The 25,000-nt window shown below is 37.9% G+C and overlaps 1 protein-coding gene across 6 annotated transcripts in view; it reads left to right on the top strand.

The window, feature by feature from the left end:
- Positions 1-25,000, top strand: part of LOC106881580 (solute carrier family 2, facilitated glucose transporter member 1) — an 88,090-nt gene that overhangs the window by 37,562 nt on the left and 25,528 nt on the right. For 2 of the 6 annotated variants that reach the window (XM_089343074.1, XM_089343071.1), the window contains one exon: positions 21,890-22,192. Coding sequence is in view for 3 of the 6 variants with exons in the window: in XM_089343071.1 (XP_089199197.1) it covers positions 21,890-22,192 (303 nt within the window). In the remaining 3 variants the exon portion in view is untranslated. Of the gene's footprint in view, positions 1-1,881; positions 1,996-5,579; positions 6,659-21,889; positions 22,193-23,270; positions 23,392-25,000 lie in introns of those variants that run through there. The other 4 variants (XM_089343072.1, XM_089343073.1, XM_089343076.1 and 1 more) reach the window with 4 other exon arrangements.

Below are 25,000 nucleotides of genomic sequence, written 5' to 3' on the forward strand. Positions count from 1 at the left end.
ATTTTGATGATGCGGCCGTTTATTTTTAGAATGACATTATAGAGTTGACATGAAAGGCCAGACCTGGTCAGTTTGAACATAAAACAAGGAGAATATTTGAGCTGGTTTAAATGCTAAAGGGTAAAAAACAATAAAATGCATTCATTTCAAATTTTTGTTTCTTTTTCTCTATAAAGTAAAAATTACTTGAATTGTCAAATTCAGTGTGTGGCGATCAAAACAGCCTTCTGCTGTTCAATTTACACTCCGTATACATCCTGAATTCCCAACCTAATGAGATTTAGAGAATAAATAAATAAATAAATAAGTAAATAAATAAATAAATAAATAAATGTGGCTGTGTGGTAAGAAATCTGCTCCCCGATCACATAGTCCCGAGTTCACTCCCGCTTCGTGGCACCATGAAGATCGAACCAATGTCGTAATAGTATGCCTTTCATTGATTATCTGCTGATCTGTAAGTATTTTGTTGGGATTCACAATAAAACGTAGAGCAACAGGGCTTCCATAAGACATATTAATTCAGTTGAAATGAAATTGAAATTAAAACAAATTCGACTTTACGAACGTCAAATTGCCCTGGGTGTAGCGAGGAGAAATAGTTCTATCGTATCCCTTATGTACTCTTCTTAAAAGTTAAGTGACGTCAGCATGGCTACGGGGCCCAATTGTTGAAGGCAGGGAAAAAAGAGGGGTTAGAGTGTCTTTTATTTTTTAGTTGCTCCAGTCATTGGATTACGACCATACTTGGGGTGCCGTCTTGAATGGTTTGGGTCGTTCGAATCGGACCCCGTTACGTTTCTTTTTTAAGCCTAGTACTTATTACATCACTCTCCACTTCTGGACCGCTAAATTACGTGGACGTAAACAAACCAACATCGGTTGTCAATCAGTGATGGAGAACAAACACAGACACACACATTAGACAATGCAATATTATGTGTGCGTGTATATATATATATATATATATATATATATATATATATATATATATATATGTATGTATAAATATAGGCACACACACACACATGTATATACAGGGACGGACTCGGTGGTAGGGCTAAGAGGCACGTGCCTCCTCAAGAAAAGAAGTGCGCCCTTCTAAATAATGTCTTTCCTGGAATTGTATTCCCTTCTGACCTTGCTTATTTTTTATATCTATTTTGTCTCTTCTTGAGATATAACTTTCACTAAGGGAAATAGGAGACAATGATGAATCCTCTACGTCGTCACCCGGCTTGCTAGACATAGCAGCCAGACTTAGTTGAACTTTGACGATACTGTCTGAAAGAAGGGAAGGAAGCATAAGACTACACAACTTTATAAGTGTATATATACGTATGTAGGTATATGTGTGTGTGTGCTTGTGTATATATGTATGTATGGTGTGTACGTATATATACGGACATACACACACACACACACACACACACACACACACACACACATAGAACACATATAGAACACAGACAGACAGACAGACAGACAGACAGATGGATAGATAGATAGATAGATAGATAGATAGATAGATAGATAGAAGACGACAGGGTTATACCCAGGAATGTTTACAAATGACAACAAAATTGCATAAAAACAATTACAAATTTTCCTTAATTCCTCCTTGCCTTTTTTTGTTTTGTTTTTCTTTGTTTCCTTGATGAAATAATTCTGGTTTCCACCACCCCACTCTTTTTCCAGATATTTTAATTTTTTATATTTTTATATATAATCCATTTTTCTTTCTTTTCTTCCTGAAAAATTTATAATTAAATACAGAAATATTTCTATAGAACATTCCTAAAGTGTTCTCAAATATAATGTCTTAGAAGCATTGTCATCTGTCGTTCCTTGTCGGATCGGCGTTCCTTAATCGAACATCACCGGCGCTTTACGAGAACGCTTAGAGGTCCTGTTTAAAATATCTGGTGAATTCCATTGACTTCAACACGGATATATACACATATATATTCCATTTTAAAAATGGTAACGGTTGAGGTAACGTAATTTCATTTTTTCATATCTATCCGTGTGTGTGTCTGAACATACACACATACAGTAAAAATCTGTAAAACTTTCCAGAAGTTTACCATTTAAGTATATATGCGCATGTCTAGACATGCAACTATATGTATGAGAATACATGTGTAAAACAAATCTGCACATGAACAGACTCCAAATACTACACGTATACATACATACATACATACATACATACATACATACATACATACATACATACGAGGGGTGTTGAAAAGTTGCTGGCTTTAAGGGTATCACGAAAGGCCTGGTTCAAGTCCCAACCTTCTGAGTTCTTTTACAGGGCTTAGAAAAACTGAAGGGCCGCTGCAATAAGTGTGTGAATCTGAGAGGGGAATAAGTTGTATAAAATCGTAATTAACTGATCCTCTTGTATTTTCTTTCACCCAAAGCCAGAAGCTTTTCAGAACCTCAGCATATATTCGGCTATTTACGTCTTGACAGACAGTCTAAGCAGCAGAGAATGTCTTAATTAGGTGCTCGTAGTCTTCTTCCATCAGCTTCTCTCATGGGTGATCCTTCCTACGTTTGATGACCAAGTTCTGATGCAAAATCTGCAAGCAAGGAAGCTGATGTAGGGCTGCATGGTGTTGTCTTTCTTTGGCACTTTGCTTCCATGTTTTCTTCCTCGAGCTGTTTGACTCCTCTGTTCACGGAAGATTTCTATACTGTTCTATCTTCAACTAAGTTTTCCTAAGTATTTGCATCGATGTGGGACTTGGTCAGGCTGCTCTCAGATGTGTCGTTAAACCTCAGCTTTGGTCAACCTCTGGGTCTGCTACCCTGAGCCAACTCGTCATATAACAACTGTTTGGGAATTATGTTGTCATATACATACATACATACACCTCTCCTCCAAATGAAAACTTTAGCCTGTCAAAACAGGCCTTGCCGTCCACTCGAGAAAATGCGTTGTAAATGATCCACAAGATAGGTCCTCAACGTCTTCCATTTGCCAAAAGGTTTGCAAAGCACGAGCAGGTTTCAAGAGACACATGCGTGTCCATTGAACATAACTACTACTTTCTTTTACTGAATCCTCATTCTGGGATATCCCAGAAACAGCTGTAAGACTTAGAATTTTTTTTTTCCAACAATAATAATGTATATGACTTGACATGTTTGCCTTGCCTTGACGTTTGTTGTCCTCTTTAACAATCAGGCCTTTCGCGATACCCTTAAAGCCAAGAACTTTTCCTTTTCGAAGCCAGGAACACGAGAATGCTTCGAGCAGTTCTCAATTTTTCTTGGCAATAACACCATACAAAGCAGCGACTGCATGGCAGTCTTCTTGCTGATAACTCGGTAATCATAGAAACAAGAACACGTTATGTAGAACCCTGCTGGGAAAGCAAGGATGAAAGATCCAGTGAACTCCTTCTGCACACAGAGGTATCGACAGATCAACATGGGCATATATCGATCACCTTGTGAAACATACTACATTGAGGATATAAAGATCGGGATATCTGGCGTGGAAGAATTGTATTGGTCCTGGCAAGTCGCCCGACTGAATAATGTTTTATCTTGGTGCGTTATCTTTTTTTTAATGTGCCATTTGTTAGCCGTCGTCATAGACTACAACAAAATAACTGGGATGGTGGCGGTGGTGGTGAAGGGTGGAGAAAAGCTCAGGGGGATATTTGTATATTAATCATAAATACGATAAACTTTGAAATATATTAAAAAAATTTAAAAATTCAATCACATAAGATTATTTCAACGATTACCAGTCAAAAACTCCCTTCTGAATGTGTAAGTTTAAAATCGGAAAATAACTTGCAAGGGAAACTAAGATCAGCTGAGTGAAATTTTTGGACAATATAGACCAGTGGCTCTCAACCATTTGTAACTATGGATCCCTTTGGTTCCTATTTTACTCGGGTGGAATCCCTTACATCAAACCCAACCAAGGCCCCAGGTGGTGGTGCTGGTGGTGGTGACATAAAATCGAACCAACATCCAGTTGTTGTTGTTGTTGTTGGTGGTGGTGGTGGCATCAAACCGGACCAAGTATTATTAAATCTACCATACATGAAGAAGAACGGTTTCTGTCAACCAAATTTCATTCACACGGCTTGAGAAATCCGACACCATATTAGAAAAACATTTCGTCCAATACATCGTACAGTCAACGGTGTAGCGAAAATTTTAACCACCCTGTACGCAGGGCCAGATTCAGACCTAGTGGAGTTCACAGGTCAATGGGTCTTAGGTACCCCTACGAGTTTTTAAATATTTTTCAAAGAACTTTACTGGATTTTAAAAAATTAGTACGTAAAAATAAATTACAAATCATTTATTTAATTGCTGTAAATATATTTTCTATTTTTTAATTCCAGGTTTTAGGCTTTTCTGAAATAAAGGGGTCCCCAATTCTTACCCCTCCCCCGAGCTTAGGGACTCATGGGCCATGTCCCATATTGGTCCATACATAAATCCGGCCCTGTTCGTACGGTAACCGTATTGACCAAACCTTTCCTTAAACGAAACGTATGTATATAAAGTGGCCTTTCTATTTACGTACACAGTAAATGTATTGGGGGTGTGTGTAACGTTTCGAGCATGGCTCTTCGTCAGAATGAGGAAAGAAGAAATCTCCGGAGAGAATGAAAAGAACAATCCAAGAAAAGAACGCGTGTGGTGACATGGCATGTACATATATATAAGCAATAGGGGAGGCCACTATGTGGATCCCTTGTATGCTAAAAATAGACGTCAAACCGTCTTACCACGAAATCTGTACTCTCAAATTAGCAAGATGCTAAATGTTTACGAGCTAGACTAATAAAAAGAAATAAACATAGCATGAGAATGAGTGCTCAACACCCCATTGATGGATAAAGATTCTTTATTTGTGTGTTAAGGCTACCATTGGTTTCATATTAAGAAAAATATCTTAATATCTATACAATTTCGGCTAGAAAAATTGTTCAAGATGTTAAGATATTTTCTTAACATGAAACCAATAGTAGCTATAATACACAAATAATATATATACATATACATATATATATGTATATATATATATATATAGACAGAGAGAGAGACTAACAGATTCTCTCTCTCTCTCTCTCTCTCTCTCTCTCTCATACACACACACACACACACACACACACAAGTCGATGTAGGTGTCCGGAGGTGTGAAATAATGTCCTGTCCCTGAAATGGTTTATGTGAACGTTAGTAATTCTATCCTGAGGTGATGAAATAAGCAGCGGTAGCAGTGGTCGTGGAATGTGCGCGCATACGTGCGTGCGTGCGTGCGTGCGTGCGTGCCATGGTATTGTTGTTCTTGATGATGATGATGATGATGGTTGTAATTCTCTGTATTAAATGTTGCGCTGGTGATTGGTTATGGTGATGTTGATGATAGATTGATCGAGTCCTCCTCCTTCCGTTACTATTATCGCTACCACTCATACTTCTACTCCGCTTTTTGTTGGTATTAATTCTGCTACTATTACACCCACACATACACCTCTCTTTGTGTGTGGGTGTAAAATGAAAGAGAGGGAGAGAGAGAGAGGGAGAGAGAGAGAGGGAGAGAGAGAGAGAGAGTGAGTGTGTGTGTGAATGAAAAAGAGACGGAGACTGAGAGAGAGAGAGAGAGTGGGTTTGTATATAAGAGAGAGAGAGGGAGAGAGAGAGAGTGTGTGTGTGTGTGTGTGTGAATGAAAAAGAGACAGAGACTGAGAGAGAGAGAGAGAGAGAGAGTGGGTTTGTATATAAGAGAGAGAGAGAGAGAGTGAGTGAATGAGAGAGCACGTAAGAGAGTCAATGAAAAAGAGCGAGAGAAAAGGAGAGGCAGAGAGAGTGAGTGAAAAAGAGAGAGAGAGAGAGAGAGCGTGAGAGAGACGCGTGAGAAAGAAAAAGAGTAAGAGAGTGAGAGAGAGTGTGATTGAATGAGAGAAAGTGAATGAGTGCGAATGAGAGAAAGAGAGCGAAAGAGAGAGAAACGAAAATAGAGAAAGAAATAGTGACAAATTGAGAGGCTGGCAATGTGATTTATACATTTATGAATTGTGTCTCTAACTGTCCGTGTGTAAGCGAAAGATAAGACGGAGAGAATGACCGTCGCACGGAGAGAGAGAGAGAGAGAGAGAGATAGAGAAAGGGACAGAGAGAGAGAGAGAGAAAGGGACAGAGAGAGAGAGAGAGAAAGGGACAGAGAGAGAGAGAGAGAGAAGGGACAGAGAGAGAGAGAGAGAAAGGGACAGAGAGAGAGAGAGAGAAAGGGACAGAGAGAGAGGGGGGATAGTAGGAGGTGATAAGAAGAAATAGAGAGTGTGCAAGCTTTCCGTGTAATTGTTTATGTGTGCGCGCGTGTGTCCATGGTTTGCATGTGTATGTGCAAATGCAAGCGTGCGTCCGTGTGTGCATGTGTTCGGTGTAGGCTCTGTGGAGAGCATATGGTTGTTCCTTCGCTCAATTCCAGCATCCTCGCGCGAGTATTAGATCCTCATCAGTAACAGCAACAGCAACAACAAGAACATCGTCATCATTATCATTATCCTCATCATCACCATCATCATCATCTACAACAACAACAACAGTTACTACTACTACTACTACATTAAGCACAACACTAATCCGAAGAAACAGCAAGATGGAAGAAGAGGTAAGCAAAGCAGCTTTATGTGCGCTATTTTCATTGAATGAAACGAAATCGTTCGACCGAAACAGCGAACTACTAATACTCCGTTATAACCATTTAGTGGCAAACATCGACGATGGTGTTAATAAAGCTTTGCAAGACATGTCGTCCCTAATTCTCTCTTTCGATAACCTAAATCTCCCTGGAAACAACTTATTTAACCCCCGGCCAACGTGTAAAGATACAATCATAGACATTTCAACTGTGACAATCGGTCGTCTGTTTGTTTTCATCCCTAATACTTCAAGGGAACTACACTCTCTAATATGCCCTGTGCTTTATATTATAATTCTTATATTTACGTTCCGAGTTCAATTCCCGCCGATGTCGACTTTGCCTTCCATTCTTTCGGGATCAACGAAATAAGCACCAGTTAAGCACTGGTAATAGATGTAATCGACCAGCCCCCACCTACCACAAAATTTCATACCTTTTACCTGTAGTAGAAAAGATTATTATAATTATTTTAGACAAAAAGGTGTAATAGCAAAGAGATTTAGTTGATGTTTCTAGTCAGTCCTGCTGCTGCGTAGAGCCTCACTTCCTCTTTGCTTTACAATCCTTAGTGGTTGTTGTTCGGCCGTGGTTCAGACCCGATCGTGCAGGTATAAATCGCTGATATTCCAAAAAATATCATGCCATTTTTGTTGAGTATGTATGACTATATTATCTGTTACATCTTTTCCTTGCTTAAGAGATGCAAAGATATTAACGCGTGAGGGAGATCTAGCTGCTGTTTCAAACGATTCGGCCCACCACACAGAGAGGTCCCATTGTAGAGTTGTTGCTCCTGCTGAGGCGGTGCAGCATCCTCTTCCACTTGGATCGGACAGACTTTACATCGCTTGATCTTATATTTTATAAATAATATAGACATACACTACGTGATCCACAGGAGGAGCATACACATACATACATACACACACACACACAAATATATATATATATATATATATATATATATATATATATATATATATATGTACACGGCGATCTTTCGGTATTAGTAGACGACGTCATTCACTCTTTCGTTTTCGGCCTAGCCTCTTTATGTCATGAGGGAACGTTGTGTGGGCGAATGACGTGCTTTACTAATTCCGAAAGATTCCTGTATATGTATATATATATATATATATATATATATATATATATATATATATGTATTATGTATGTATGTTTGTATGTGGACTGTCAGCCTGCTAGAAATCACAGTCGAATCTCAAATCACACATTATTTTAGACAAGCGAAAGAACACATGTGATAGCAGTAGTCCTCCATGCATTGTGCTTGGAAAAAAAGAAAAAAAAAGACGAGATGGTCACCGCTGAAGTATCTTTGACCCTTGATCTACTAGTTCAAGGCTGAATTGACTTAAACAAGAATAACACACACACACACATACATACGTACATACATACAACATGCATGCATACATACATACATACATACATACATACATACGTAAAGATGGAGAATACATTTATGAATTTTTTCAATGTCTTCATCATAATTTTCATATTTCTCTTTATCAGTACTTTGTATGTATGTATGTATGTATGTATGTATGTATGTATGTATGTATGTATGTACGCATGCATGTTGTATGTATGTTATGTATGTGTGTGTGTGTGTGTACGTGCGCGCGCGTGTCTGTATGTATGTTTCCCCAAACACACACACGCACACATTTTGTGAGACTGGAGGAAAGTGCGAAGCTCATAACCGATGCAGGCCATCTGAGATTATATATATATATGCATGTGTATGTGTGTCTGTATGTGGAAGAGAGAGAGAGAGAGAGAGAGAGAGAGAGAGAGAGAGAGAGAGAGAGAGATAGAGAGAGAGAGAGAGAAAGAGATAGACAAACAGACAGACAGACACACAAAAATTTGCTTTATAATCAAGAAACTACATCTGCTTCTCAAGGGTTTAGAAATCTTTGGTAAAACACTTGCCAAACTTAAGGTACTTGAGTCACGGATGTAAATTCTCGGCAATAAATGAACTAAAGTTTCTGTGTATCGTGTCGAGTTGTATAACTTCCGTTTGTATAACTTATAACATACATGTATGCATATGCATACATACATACATACAAACACACGTATGTATGTCTGTATGCAGGCATACAATACATGAATGCATGTATGTCTATATATGCATGCATACATGAATGTAGGTATGCATGTATATATGTGTATATATATATACACAAACATACATGCATATATACATTTTTATATGTGTGTATGTATGCATATATTTATATCACATTTTATATACATCGTATATTATACACATCGCGTGTATCTAATATATACAGTATATAATATATATATATATATATATATATATATATATATATATATATATATATATATCTTGTAGTATTTTTAGATGGTTGTGTAATTGTGTATCCCACATGTTAGCTCTGATCCAGCTGACCTGTTATCACAGACTTTCCAACCGTGGCTATCCCTTATTCCCTCTTTTATTCAGATTTAATATATTTAGAGCTGTAATCTTCACTCTTCTAATATTTTCAGCCAAAAAAAGTAGAGTATAATTTTGATGGCTTAGTTTGGCCACTAATTTTTTGGCCGGTCGTTTGACGATTGCATAGAGACAACCCACCATTCGTCTCCAGTCTTGTTAAGGTCAAGGTCAGCCGTAATCCAGCAAATCTTATGACTAAGTTTGTCCCCACATCCCTTACCCACAGCAGTTTGTCTTTCAATTTCTTCTCTTTATCTCCTTAGTATCTAATAACCTCGTTATCTCGCTGTGGTTTCTTATTCATTTGCTTACAACCCAAGAGACAGTAACAACACGTTTTCTACCTCTACTTTATTGCCAGACGAAGGACAAAGAGCCGAAACGTTAAACTGTATTCTTGCCACTGTAGATGAATTTTGCTAACACTCTCCTTTCTGTATTATGCTATGTGTCCTTACCGTTTTTTTAAAAAGAAATTAAACTGTTAAAACGTGTGATTTGAAAGGGAATTCGAATGATTTTGCGCAATTGTCTCACTACGTTTAATGAGTCACCACCGTCAATTCACGGGTATGTATGTATGTATGTGTATATGTATGTATGTATGTGCGATGCATGTTGTATGTACGTTGTGTATGCATGTATGCGTGTATGTATGTGTATACAAGGATACCTGTTTGCGTGTATGTATGAATGCAAGCAGACATGTATACATGCATGTATCTATATATGCATGCATCTATGCATTCATGTGTGTATGTATGTAATGAATGTATACAGGTGTGAGAGTATGTATGTGTGTATGCATGCATTCATGTATGTATGTATGTATGTATGTATGTATGTATGTATGTACTGAGTGTGGAGATATAGTTGTTTAGCCTTAAATCAGTGTTGTTCGACTAGATGTATGACCAAATAAATTCCAGCCATGACCATCCCGCCTTATTTTTTCTTTCTCCAGACACTGTATCAAGGAATATATTCTAATTTACCCTACTTTCTTTTAAAGCAGTAATATATATGCTTCAAGAGATTTTAACTGCCATTTCTAGCAGATCGAACGGCCACATTGAGGCTCCCTCATAGACCCGCATAAATATACCAGTCATACATTGGTTAGAATTTCACTGCCAATGCTTCTTTCCTTGTAAAACGGCAATCTTTTACTGATGTAGAATGTATGTATACACCCCACAAAATATTTTTGCCTTCGCTACTTATATATGTAATATATATATATACACCTATATAATTTTGTCTCCGCCATCAATAATCCCCCCACCCACCTACCCACACATATACACTACAGCAGGGAGTTTTCAGACTGTCAGACTGAGATAGATTTATCCCAGGTGATATTTTTACTTTCCCAGCGGGGAAACTTGTTGATTCTAGAGTTCTTTTCTTTTCTTCTTTCTTTTTTTTTTTTCATTTGTTTCAGTGATTTGACTGCGGTCATGTTAGGGCACCGCCTTAAAGGGTTTTAGTCGAATAAATCGACCCCAGGACTTATTCTTTGTAAGCCTAGTACTTCTTCTATCGGTCTTTTGCCGAACTGCTAAGTTACGAGGACGTAGACGCACCAACATCGGTTGTCAAGCGATTCTGGCGGAGACAAACACAGACACAAAGACACACACACACACACATATATATATATATATATATATATATATTGGTGCCTTGTTGTACTACTCATCTGATATATATATATATATATACGACGAGCTTCTTTCAGTTTCCATCTGCCAAATCCACTCACAAGGCTTTGGTCGGCCCGAGGCTATAGCAGAAGACACTTACCCAAGGTGCCACGCAGTGAGACTGAACCCAGAACCATGTGGTTGGGAAACAAGCCTCTTACCACAAAGCCACGCCTACGCCTTTTTTCTTTCTTTTAATTAATGCATTGCTAATAATTAATTTTTCAGTTATATTTTTTTGAAATCTAAGTTTGACGAGAAAATTCTAAGTAAACCTGTTCCTTTTTTTTTTCTTTTGCTTTTTGGAGGGAATAATACATTTTTCTTTCTCTTTCTCTCATTTGGGATTTAACGATTTTTATAGTATGCTTCACACTATGTTGCTTAATGGAACTGTCTAATTTATGAAGTTCCTAATGAAGAGACAGGAGTAGCAATCAGTCAGAACGTGTTTAGCTTTAATAACCTGTTCATCATTTGTTCACAATTCATGAAATAACGTTGTTACGTGCTGTTGTTGTTGTTGTTACTACTACTACTACTATTACTACTACTAGTACTACTACTATCATCATCATCATCATTATTATTAAGACGGCGAGGTGACAGAATCTAGAGCGTCGGACAAAATGATTAACGGTATTTCGTCCGTCTTTACGTTCTGAGCTCAAATTCCGCCAAGGTCGATTTTGCCTCTCATCCTTTCAGGGTCGATAAAATAAGTACCAGCTGAACACTAGAATCGATGTAATCGACTCGTTCCCTTCACCAAAATTGCTGCTCTTGTGGCAAAACTTGAAACCATTATTATTATTATTATTATTATTATTATTATTATTATTATTAAGGCGGTGATGTGACAGGATCTAAAGCGTCGGACAAAATGTTTAGCGGTATTCCATCTTTCTTTACGTTCCGAGTTCAAATTCCACCGAGGTCGACTTTGCCTTTCAATCTTTCGGTATCGATGAAATAAGAACCTGTTGCGCACAGGGCGGATGCAATCGAATAGCTCTCTCTCTCCCCACCCACCCAATTTCAGGCCCTGCTCCTACAACAAAAGATTTAGTATTATTCTTTTCTACCCGAGGCACAAGGCCCAAAATTTTGGGGGAGGGGGCCAGTCGACTAGATCGACCACAGTACGCAACTGGTACTTAATTTATCGACCCTGAAAGGATAAAAGGCAAAGTCTACCTCGGCAGAATTTGAACTCAGAACGTAACGGCAGACGAAATACCTATTTCGTTATTGCCCACAAGGGGCTAAACATAGAGGGAACAAACAAGAACAGACGAACGGATTAAGTCGATTACATCGACCCCAGCGCGTAACTGGTACTTAATTTATCGACCCCGAAAGGATAAAAGGCAAAGTCGACCTCGGCAGAATTTGAACTCAGAACGTAACGGCAGACGAAATACCGCTAAGCATTTCGTCCGGCGTGCTAACGTTTCTGCCAGCTCGCCTGACTTGGTTATTGTCGCTACGGTTAGATCGGTGAGGTGATGGAATTTAGAGCGTCGGACAAAATGCTTCGCAGCATTCCTACACATAAATAATCGTCTCAATTGATGTATCATCGTTTGTTACTAAATTTCGACCTTTGGCAGTCGTTATCCGAAATCTCTCTCACTCTCACTCTCTGAGTGTACGAGTGCATGTGCGCACGAACGTGTTCGGATGTATATATATACATCTGACAAAGCGCACGTATTCTACGCCCACGAAACTTTGTGGATCAAAATTATTACTAAATATACACAAGATCGATAACGCAAACAAGAAAAATGCAACTCAAAACATGTGTCTATGTCTTTGCTTATTTTATAAGGCAGAAGTTAGAAAGTGGCTCGAAGGCTGAAAGTTTCGTTCAAAGTACTAAAATATATATTAAAAAAAAACAAATATACATACATACATACAAACATACATTTGTTGTTGTTGTTGGCACTCCGTCGCCTACGACGTCGAGGATTCCAGTTGATCCGATCGATGGAACAGCCTGCTCGTGAAATTAACGTGCAAGTGGCTGAGCACTCCACAGACATGTGTACCCTTAATCGTCTTGCAGGCCAATAAGAACATTCTTTCTAACTTTGGCACTAGATCAGCCACGTAAGCAAAGGACAGGACAGGACAGTTGACGACATTGACACCCCAGGACTCGATCGGTACTCTACTTGACTGGTACTTTGTTTTATCAACCTCGAAAGGATGGAAAGCAAAGCTGATTACGGGGGAATTTGAAATCAGAACTTAAGAATCAGAAAGAAAAACCCCTCCCCCCAAAAAACATTTCGTTCGATGCTCTAACGATTCTGCCAGCCTACCATCTTCGATGGGTTACTTTATTTAGTAACACGCACGAACGATTGGTACCAGTAATACTACATCCAATACAGGGACTAAACTTCCACCACCACCACCATCACTACTACCATCACCACTCTCCGCCTATGCTCGATGCTACTGTAAACTACTCAAGTAATAGCACGTCATTACCTCTTAATTAGATTGCTTAATTAATTCGTCTCATCCGCTTTACCTAGCTTACTGCTTTTGTTGTCATCGTCGCTGTTGTTGTTGTTGTTCTTGGTAGTGTGGGAGGTAGCGGTGGTGGTGGAGGTTTTGCTGGTAGTGGTGGGGTGGGGTTTGTATCGGCATTGTTGTTGATAGAGGTGGTGGTGGTGGTGGTGAAGGTATTGGTGCTATGTCGTTGCTGTTGATGGCGGTGGTTACGGTGTTGGTGTTGGGTGTTACTGGTGGTGGTGGTGGTGGTAATTTCCACTTGGCTTCGATCCAACGAACAGACCAATGACCTAAGGCACTCCGACTGTGGCCGTACCGTGATTTTGTTTCTTAAACATAGTCCACCTTGGATTAGACCATCCAATGGATCTTTTGTTCAGACAGTTTCGTGTGAGCTGAGTGAGGTGTACGGGAAGGGGGAGATATTGGCCGCTATTTCTAGCAGATCGGGAGATCATATAGAGATCTCCATGATGGCTCGTTTCTGACAAATTCGCAAATTTTCATTTGGCTGCTATTTCTTGCAAACTGGTGACTCTCTGTGTGTGTGTGTGTGTGTTGGGGGAGCACTTTTGTTGGTTCATGGCCTTTGTCTTGTTTAGGTGATACCACCACCACCACCACCACCACTACTACTACAACCATCACAGCTACCACCTCCACAACCAATATATATATATTGTATAATAAAACAGAGGAGACAAAGGAAAATATGCATGGCTTTGAAAAGTTGGTAGATTCAATGAATGTGTACAATGCTAACAAGCAAAAGAATTTATTGAATGGGAATAAAATATGGGAATAAAATATGGAAATAAACAACAATAGAAGAAGCATTAGTAAAAAGCATCGCTTGGTGGAATTTTCAAACGTTATTTGAATTTTGGTTGAAGATGAAAATGTAGTTACAAGAACAAAAAAAATGTGTATTTATACACTTATTTATACACAGGCATGGCAGTGTGGTTAAAAAGCACGCTTCCCAACCACTACGCAGCACCTTTGGTAAATGTCTTCTATTAGATCTTCAGGCCAACGAAAGCATTGTGAGTGGATGAGGTAAATGGAAACTAAAGGAGGCTCATTGTATATATATATATATATATATATATATATATATATATATATATATATATATATATATATATATATATATATATATATATATATATGTCTGTATGTGTATGCACACATGCATATGTACGTTTAAATATTGGTTTCGAAATTTGGTACAAAGCCAGCAATTTCAGGGGTGGGAGATAGTGAGTCCATTACATTGATACTAGTACTCAACTGGTACTTATTTTATGACCCCTGAAAAGGATGAAAAGCAAAGTCGACCTCAGCAGAATTTGAACTCAGAATGTAAAGACAGATGAAACGCTGCTAGGCATTTTGCTCAGCATGCTAATGATTCTGCCAGCTTGTTTGCCAAACATATATATATGTGAGTGTATATATATATATATATATATATATATATATATATACACACACACATACAAACACACATATATATATATGTGTGTGTGTATGTGTAAGTATATATATATAAATATATATATATAGAGAAAAAGAGAGAGAAATGTATCTCCATACATACATACATATACATACATGCATATGTGTATGAATGTGTGTGTATGTATACATATGTATATATATATATATATATATATATATATATATATATATATTGCATTTGCTGCAGATGGTGTGTCTGAGTTCCCAATCTGCTAAACAGCTCTTGTTCCCAATGCCAACCAGTATATACATTTGTGTATGCAGTTATTTAGTGAAGAATTTCTCCCGACTATTTTGGCAAGTTCAGTGAACACCTGAACTTGTTTGGACTTGTCACCCATTACTCGCAAAATTAATTGAAATATTAGTCACTGACTTAAAATTGCCTTTTCCCATGAAACAATGTTTATTACTAATTAGTTTTATAATATTACCTGCAATTAAAATAAGTTGTGATTCAATTAATTATATATTTGACTGGCATGATTGCAGATTCTTGTTGTGGTCACTGTAGGAGAGTGGCCAAACTGTTCCTCAGCATTCCTTGTTAATGCTTGCATCCCAACAGATGATCTGAGGATGGCAGTGAAGTTCTTGAGGTCATAGCTGCTATTTCTGCACGAATAGATGCTTTTCTAATACTTCTCTGATTAAATACATCGATTCCTTCATGAACCTGTTTTATGCAAGATGAAGACAAACAGTAAAGATTTGAACACAAGTCTTCAAATTCTGGTGGAGAGCCGCAGATAAGGTGGAGACCTGGCAGAATCATTAGTACGCTGGACAAAATGCTTTGCTGCATTTCATCCATCTTTACGTTCCGAGTTCAAATTTCGCTGGGGTTAACTTTACCTTTCATCCTTTCGGGGTCGATAAATTAAGCACCAGTTAAGCATTGCGATTGATATAATTGACTTATCCCCTCCTCTGAAATTGCTGGCCTTGTGCCTGAATTTCAAACCAGTATCTGTGATACTGTTGTAAGGTGGCAAACTAGAAGCAATAATTAACATGCTGAGCAAAAAGCTTAGCAATATTTCATTCAGTTTTACTCTCTGAGTCCAAATGCTGCTGAGATCAACATTGTTTTTTCATTGTTTCAGGGTTGATAAAATAAGCGCTTGTTGAGCACTGGGGTCAATGTAATTTACAGGCCCGCTCCCGCCAAAATTCAGGCCTTATGTCTGTAATAAAAAGAATTATCACTCCAAGGGTCAAAAGGAGGCCTTTGGCCAAAATGGATCGAGAACCTTTGCTTCAAATCCATCAGCCTGCTATTGACACAAGTTCCCACGCTATCTTTGCTATGGCTTAGTCTCAATTAATTAATATTACCTTCACTATAATTATCGTGTTAATGCTAATTTGACCACGTTTAAAATGTAGGTGATTTTGACGATAAGCAGTGGCACTAAAAATGTGAGAAGCTTTTAATGATAAACATTCGAGAGAGTGTAGAAGTAACCTTGCTACAGCGAGGAACATTAATAGTTGAAATATTGGTGGCAGAGTCTACAAGGTTCTTGCTGTAATGTTGTAGTTATGGTTGCTGTTACTGTTGTAGTCATTCTCCTCCATTATTTGGCACTCTGAGAGCTGCTATTAATTATGGCAAGAGAGAGAGAGAGAGAGAGACAAACAGAGGGACGAGAGAGAGTTTGTGTGTGTGTGTGTGTTTATGGGTTTTTGAGGAGGAGAGTAGAAGTTATTAACAAGTGAGGAGGTAAAGAGAGAGAAGGGAGGGAGAGAGAGAGAAGAGAGGGAGGGAGAGAGAGAGAAGAGAGGGAGAGGGAGAGAAGAGAGGGAGAGAGAGAGAAGGGAGAGAGAGAGAGAGAGAGAGAGAGAAGTAAGGAGAGAGATGGGTCAAGAAAAGAAACATACTTCTCATTATTTCTACCTTCCTTATCAGTTCATTGCACATTAAATGCTTTATGTGTATGTACACATGAATTTATATATATATATAAAGTATATATAAGTATGTATGTATATAGGTATGTCTGTATATATATATATATATATTGTGTGTATGTGTGTGTGAATGGTGGTATTTTGCTTATCATCATCTGAGCGAAACAGTGATGCTTGCATTCCTTATTGACATAACACCAGTCACTTTGTATTTTCAAAGGTCTGTAGAAGAAACACAAATATCCCTCACTTGGAAAACAACCAGCAAGGGTTGACCGCAGGAAGAGCATCCAGCTATGAAACCCTCACATCAAAATCAATTCCCATCCAAACCATGCTAGCATGTGAAGACGGACACTAAATGGACAAATGATACAGAACTATATCTTTTACCTATTTACCTCTCAGCTGGGAGAGGGAGTAGGCGCATGGCTATAAAGATCATGAATATATGGATGAATGCCTGTGATTTTACTTAGCTTGAATACTAATTAATAAATACAGCAGTCAAATCCTTACTTTAATCTATAGAATTTTAAGCACTGAAACCCTATTAACCATTTAGCATTCCGATTACTCTGTTAAATATAATGCTTATTTATTTACATCCTTTTGAATTAACCGTACTTTATTTTATATCTTTGAGATTTCTATGATATAATTGTTTATTTTTAGAATGATATTATAGGGTTGGCGCGAGAGGCTGGATCTGGTTGGTTTGAACATAGAACAGGTAGAATAACTGGGCCAGATTTGGCAGGCTTAGACAGTAAAAGGCTAGGGCAATATTCCAAAGCTATAATGAATCATCTGAAAGTAAGAAATTTATTTGAATATCAACAATGTTAATGCATTTCTTTTCCCTTCGTTAAGATGACACAAAGAAGTACACTTTTTACAGCTCATTAACTTATTTGGTTTAATGAAGTTTACTAACCTTATGTAGGAACTATCTAATTACTTTACACTGAATGAACACTAGAAATTCCCAATTGCTTTACATGAGGAATATAAATAGATTTTTAGCATAGGTGAAGGTGTGGCTTTATAGGTGAAGGTGTGGCTTTATAGGTGCAGGCATGGCTCTGTAGTAGAAAGCTTGCTTTGTGATCTAATGGTTCCAGGTTCAATTTGACCTGCGTGGGACTACTGATTAGACCAGCTGGAATACTCAACATTGTAACCAACACAGTACCAAATTAATGCTATCTCTTAGATGTGAAAAGTATTTCAATATTACATCTACACTAAGTTTCAATCAACACAAAGTATCTTAATCCTGGATGTGATCCATGAATCTTCATTTCGTAAATGAAGGAAGAGAGTAATTCTCTTCTTCACTGTGCCACTGATGTAGATACCTCCTTTAGTTTAGAAACAAAGATAGGTACCTAGTGCAAATCCAATCCTGCAATATGTTAAGGATACGTGTATCTCTGGAGTGCTCTGCCATTTGCACATATCATTAGCAGGTTGTTCCGGGAGTACCAGTTTTATATCAAAACAGTAAAACTGGAGATGATCTGTGTTAGGAAACAGTAGATACCAAGTGTTCAAACAGTGGAATAAGTTTAAATACTGTGAGGATTTAGAAAAGTTGAACAAAGTGTTGTTATTGAAGTGTTTGATTCCTGGCTTTTTGCTCTCAGCATAAACTGTATTCTGCGAATTTCTTATCACCGGTTTACAGTTTATACTTTCAGGTGATATGTAGTATTATAAATGATGCATTGTTTACAAATATTTCCGTTCTTCATCTTACAGTTCCTTGCTTTTAAGAGCTTTTTATCTACCAAACAGAATTTCTGAATTTACAGATTTGAACAACGAAATCTTGTTTTATTAAAATGAATCGTTTAGCACATAGCACATAGACACAGTTGTGACTGTGTAGTAAGAAGCTTGCTTCACAAACACATGTTTACAGATTCTGTCCCACTGCGTGGCACCCACTCTGGGCAACTGTCTTCTGTTATATAGCCTTGGGCTGACCAACAGCTTGAAAGTGGATTTGGTAGATGGAAAGGGAAAGAAGCCCATCATATATATGTGTATGTGTGTGTGTCTTTCCACCAGTGTTGGTGTGTTTACATCCCCATAATATAGCAGTTCAGTAAAAGAGACCATTAGAATAAGTACCAGGCTAAAGAAACACATAAGTACAGGGGTTGATCCATTCAACTAAAAATTCTTCAAGGTGCTGCCCCAGCATGTCCACAATCTAATGATTGAAACAAAAATAAAATAAATAAATATCACAAAATGCTAGGTGACATTTCTTGTAGTGCTTTGTGTTCTGAGTTCAAATTCCACTGAGGTCCTTTGTCTTTCATCCTCTCAGGGTTGATAAAATAAGTAACCATAGGGATAACAGTGTAATTTATTTTTGAGAGTTCACATTAAAAAAGGAAACTGTGCTCTCAATGTTGAATCAACTTGCTTTATTACCATATTTCTGTTGGAACACGCTGCCTTTGTTTCAGTTAATTTTAAAAATACTGAAGAATTTGGTAAAATAACTTTGTCATTATCAAGCTACTCTTTGGGACAATAGATTCCTCTCTACTATAAACATAAGGCCTGGATTTTGTGGGAAGGGGGACAGTCGATCACATTGACCCCAGTACTCAACTGGTATTTAATTTATCGACCTCGAAAGGATGAAAGATAAAAGTCAACCTTGGCAGAATTTGAACTCAGAACATAGCAACAAAATACCGCAAAGCATTTCGCCCGGCATGCTAACGATTCGGCCAGCTCCCCACCTTTCTATAGGACATACATTAACAAGAAATTCTCGTGAAAGGTTTTACTTTACCTGTATTTCTTAATTGTTGCAGTCAGTAAACAGTGGTCATGCTGGAGCATCGCCCTGAAGGGTTTAAGTTGACTGAATCAATCCTAGTACTTTATTTTTTAAGCCTGGTACTTATTCCCCCTATTTCTTTTACCAAGTTATGAAGTTATGGGGATGCAAACAAACCAACACCAATTATCAAGCAGTGGTGGGGGACACACATAAACACAAAGGCACACACACAGATGTATCCACATATATACATTTATGATGAGTTTCTTTCAGTTTCTGACTACCAAATCCACTCACAAGACATTGGTTAACTCAGGGCTATAGTAGAAGATACTTACTCAAGGCACCACACAGTGGGACCGGACCCAGGACCATGTAGTTGGAAAGTAAACTCCTTATTAGGCAGCCCGACATTAAATAGTATTGCAATTTATCTGAAGAATGTCATCATTCAAGAACATCCGTCTATAATGAGAAGGAAATTCAATATAGTAAGGAGTGGTGAATTCAAGCTACGTAATAGTAAATGATTTCCTCTTAATAATAATAATAATAATAATAATAATAATAATAATAATAATAATAATAATAATAATCTTTTCTACTGGGAATACAAGGCCTCAAATTTGGGGAAGGGATTAAGTCGATTACATCGACCCTAGTGCATAACTGGTACTTATTTAATCGACACTGAAAGGATGAAAGGCAAAGTCAACCTCGGCGGAATATTCAAACTTAGAACGTGGCAGCAGATGAAATACCACTAAGCATTTCTCCTGGCGTGCTAACGATTCTGCTAGCTCACCACCTTAATAATAATAATAATAATAATAATAATAATAATAATAATAATAATAATAATAATAATAGGATTGAGGTTACTTCTCCAGAAAGTATAGAAGGGGCAGGAAAACTTTGACTCTAAATCTTTGCTGTTTTGTGGCCATAACCAGCCATGAGAAAAGCTTTGGGAGTAAACTCTGAGTCAGAGCTCAGGCAGTTCAACATTATCTACCACCTTGTTCTGGCAATTCCTGAGCTGGCCAAATTGTAATAGCCATGCTGTTCCTTTGGACCCATCAGTGACATGGAGAGGAGGCACACACTGCATGGGCAACAACCTGTCCCTCATACTGGATTGTCCACGCTTAGATCTTATTGAACATTCTATACTGGAAAGATAGAACTGGACAACTCAAACTGTATCGGGACAGCTCAAAAGTGCAACTTGCATGACAGAGACTATGATTTGCACATCAGACTGTGTCCAGTAGGGTAAACAACAAGGACCTTTATCCACGGTCATTAATGACACACAGAGACCATTCTCATCTCCCATAATTCTGTGGCTTTAATACCTTCTAATGCCTTAATGAGGAATCGGAATTTGAATCCAAAACATACAGACGAATGGCACTCCTTAAATAGCATTAAAAACGAAGTATGCTTACAAGTTTTTTTTCTTTCCTCCTCTCAGATTATTTCCTTGTAAGATCCTTTTGCGTACCAAACAGAATGACAAGGATATCCTTTATATTTTCTTTTCCTGTTACTATCAGGACTTAAGAAAAAAATTAAATTTCTTGCAGAATTATGTCCCTTTAGTTTTGAGTACAAACCCAGTCCTGATTGACTTAGCATTTCACAACCTCTAACTCTCTTGGAATATATATATATATATATATATACATATATATACATATATATATATATATATATATATATATATATATACACAGGTATGGCTGTGAGGTAAGAAGCTAGCTTCCCAACCACATGGTTCAGGGTTCAGTCCCACTGCATGGCACCTTGGCCAAGTATTTTCTACTATAATCTTGTGAGTGGATTTGGTAGATGGAGATTGAAAGAAGCCTGTCATATATATGTATATTAATATCTGTGTGTGTGTGTGTCTTTGTGTCTCTGTTTGTCCTTTACCACCGCTTGACAACCACTGCTTGTGTGTTTACATCCCTGTAGCTTAGTTGTTTAGCAAGAGAGATAGACAAAGTAAGTACCAGGCTTAAAAAAGAAGTACCGGGATCATTTCAAGGGCAGTACCCTGGCATGGCTGCAGTCTGAGGACTGAAATAAGTAAAAGACATACATACATAAATACATGTGTATGTATATATGTATACATGTATATGTATGCATATATATCTTTATTTATTTATTCATTTATTTATTTATTTATTTATTTATTTATTCAGGGGCGACCAAAGAGTCAGGAGCAGCCGAAAGGAGAGTCAAAGGAAGAACCAAAGGAAGAGTTAAAGGAAGAGTCAAAGGAAGAGTCAAAGAAGGAGTCAAAGGAAGAGCCAAAGAAGGAGACAAAGGAAGAGTCAAAGGAAAAACCAAAGGAAGAGTCAAAGGGAGAATCAAAGGAAGAGTCAAAGAAAGAGTCAAAGGAAGAGCCAAAAGAAGAGCCAAAGGAAGAGTCGAAGGAAGGGCAGAAAGAACAGGAAAATAATTCAAATAAACCCAATCAAGACGTTGAAAATTTTGAATTGTCTGTAAGTAATCTATATATGATAACTTCCATGTCTTCCATATTGAATGTGCAATTAACTGTTCTTATTTAAGCAAAAAAATAAAAGTTAATAAAAAATTTGAAAAAGCAGTGAATTATCTCCAACTTTAAAACAACGACAAAATTTTCTATAATCTTTAAAGTTGTAAATGGCTACTCTATCGAAAGAGTGTTCTTTGGCACAAGAGAGCCTCCTTTGCTCCAAATGGCACCCAGTTGAGGACCTTTGATCTGGACAATAGTATCGATAGGCCCGATAAATCTGGTTGAGGGTTAATCTTCTGTCTCCCACTTGCTTCAGTTACTGGACTGCGTTCATGGTTGAGGGCACCAACTTGAAAGATTTTAGTCGAACAAATCGACCCCAGTACTTTATTTTAAAGTCTGGTCCTTATTCTACCTACCGGCCAGTCTTGCCGCGCCGCTATGTTACGGTGATGTAAACAAACGAACAATGTTTTGTCATGCGTACACACACACACGGGCTCTATAGGCTTCTTTCAGTTTCTGTCGAGCAAATGTACCCACAGAACTTACATACATACATGTATGTATGTATGTATGTGTGTATGTATTATGTATGTGTGTATGTATGTGTGTATGTATGTATGTGTGTATGAATGGATGTATGTGTGTGTGTGTGTGTGTATGTATGCACATTGTGTGTATAAACACGTGTGTGTGTGTGTGTGTGTGTGTGCGTATGTATATGTGTGTGTGTATGTATGCACATTGTGTGTATAAACACGTGTGTGTGTGTGTGTGTGTGTATGTATGTGTGTGTGTGTATGTATGCACATTGTGTGTATAAACACGTGTGTGTGTGTGTGTGTGTGTGTAGGTGTAGTTAGTGCAATGACGAGGGTGGTGGAAACACAAGATTGAATGTAAAACGAAGGTTAAATCATTAGAGCATCGGACATTGTTTTCTTGGCATCCGAACCCGTGAAGGTGGAATCCTTTTCATTCTTCAATAAATCCATGTATGATCGTAATACAACAGCGAAACATGCTTCTCTGAACGTGAAAGAGAGAGAGTAGAGAGTAGAGAGAGAAGTCGAAGGAAAGAGAGTGGGTAGGAGAATGAGTAAGCATGAGAGGAGGTCGTTTGTTTGATAAGCGCTTGCAACTCGTTTCCTGCTATCATTTGCGAGGACAAGGTTGCGGAAGGCGAGTCTGGAGGTTTGTCTGCTTTATCCAATCATTTATCTGATAGATCGTCGCACCTTTTTTTCGTATTTACTATTGTGTATTTCATCATTCATATTTTTCCAATTACATAGTCTCACCAGATCGGTTTGAAATATCGATCTCATTTCCCCCTAAAGTATACATTAGCGCCTTAACCCCTTTGTTACCTTACTTCGGTAGAAATGTACTATCTTTATTTAAATTAATTTTGAAAATAATGAAGTATTCTGTACAATAACTTTGTCATTAGTTAGCTAGTGTTTAGAACGTGATTTTAACTTGAAATTTTGATAGGGGTTCTTTTAGATTGCTTTGTACCCTTTTGTTACTATATTTTTGTCAAACTTGGCTTAAATTTTGAATATAATGGAATGATTTAGTAAAATAACTTTGTCTTTATCAATCTGGTTGTTTATATAATAATTTCAACGTGAAATTTTGATAAAATGTTTCAACTTGGATCACTTCAATGATAGCAAGTTAGGCGGTTTCAGGCGGGTTAGTATAACAAAAAAAAAGGGGGGGGGGTAAGAAGATAATCGGGGAAACGGGGTCACATGGGGGGTAAATCATTTATAGGGTATATTTGTGGCGGGAAAGGTTTAATTATAATAATTAAAAAAATAAAAAGACGAAGAGTAGGTTGACACTGCAATATCGACAACATATATATACAACATATAATTTTTTTAATAGGTCGAAATGAAAGGAGTTTGGGATAAATAAGGACTAAGAGACATAGGCACCTCAAGCGGAACATCCAATGCACATACTACACACTTGTAGGCACATATATATACATATTCTATTGTACAGGCATTGTTTATTAATCTATTCCTAGCTCTTTGGGTACTACTAAAGCAGCACGGTCCCGAACGCGCTAGCTAGTCGTGAGTGGTCGATCCTAACCCTATCCCTAACCCTAACCCTATCCCTAACCCTAACTCGCGTGTGCAAATGAATACGTGTTTAGGTTTGGGGTTAGGGTTAGGATCGAACACTCACGACTACGCGTTCGGGACCGTGCTGCTGTAGTAGTACCGCTGTTTGTATTTTATATATGAGTTATAAATATCTACTAATGCTTCGACTTCACTCTGAAATTTTTATATGGACCTATTTGGGCAAAACATGTGCGCGCGGGCATGCGTGTGTTCCTAAATCAGAAAAAGCGCAGATTCAGTATGGGAAATACAGAGGTTATAATTTACTATCACCATGTCTGAAGAAGTACAATAATCGACCCGAAACTGGCAGTAATATTCGGTCCATTATATGTCATAATCAGTCATATACGGCTCAATGAGACGATCTTCGGTTTCAGTTATTTTTTTACAATTATTAAGGCGGATATCTACACACACGCACTCTATCATTTCTGCTGTACTTTATATACCTGTGTGAGTGCGCGTCGCCTCATGCTCTATTTCTCTCTCCAACTTTCTTTCAATCATCATTTCGCCATTTGCTTTCAGCCTTCCCTTATATCCCCTTCTCTGGCTTTCAGTTATTCATACCCAACTTTTCTAGCTGCTTTCAATTCCTCAGCAAGCAACAGAACGAAGCACTTCTTTTTTTCTGGGTTTTTTCTGTTTTTTGC

The sequence above is a fragment of the Octopus bimaculoides genome, chromosome 26, assembly GCF_046866305.1.
Source record: "Octopus bimaculoides isolate indiv1 chromosome 26, ASM4686630v1, whole genome shotgun sequence".
Taxonomy (NCBI): Eukaryota; Metazoa; Mollusca; class Cephalopoda; order Octopoda; family Octopodidae; genus Octopus; species Octopus bimaculoides.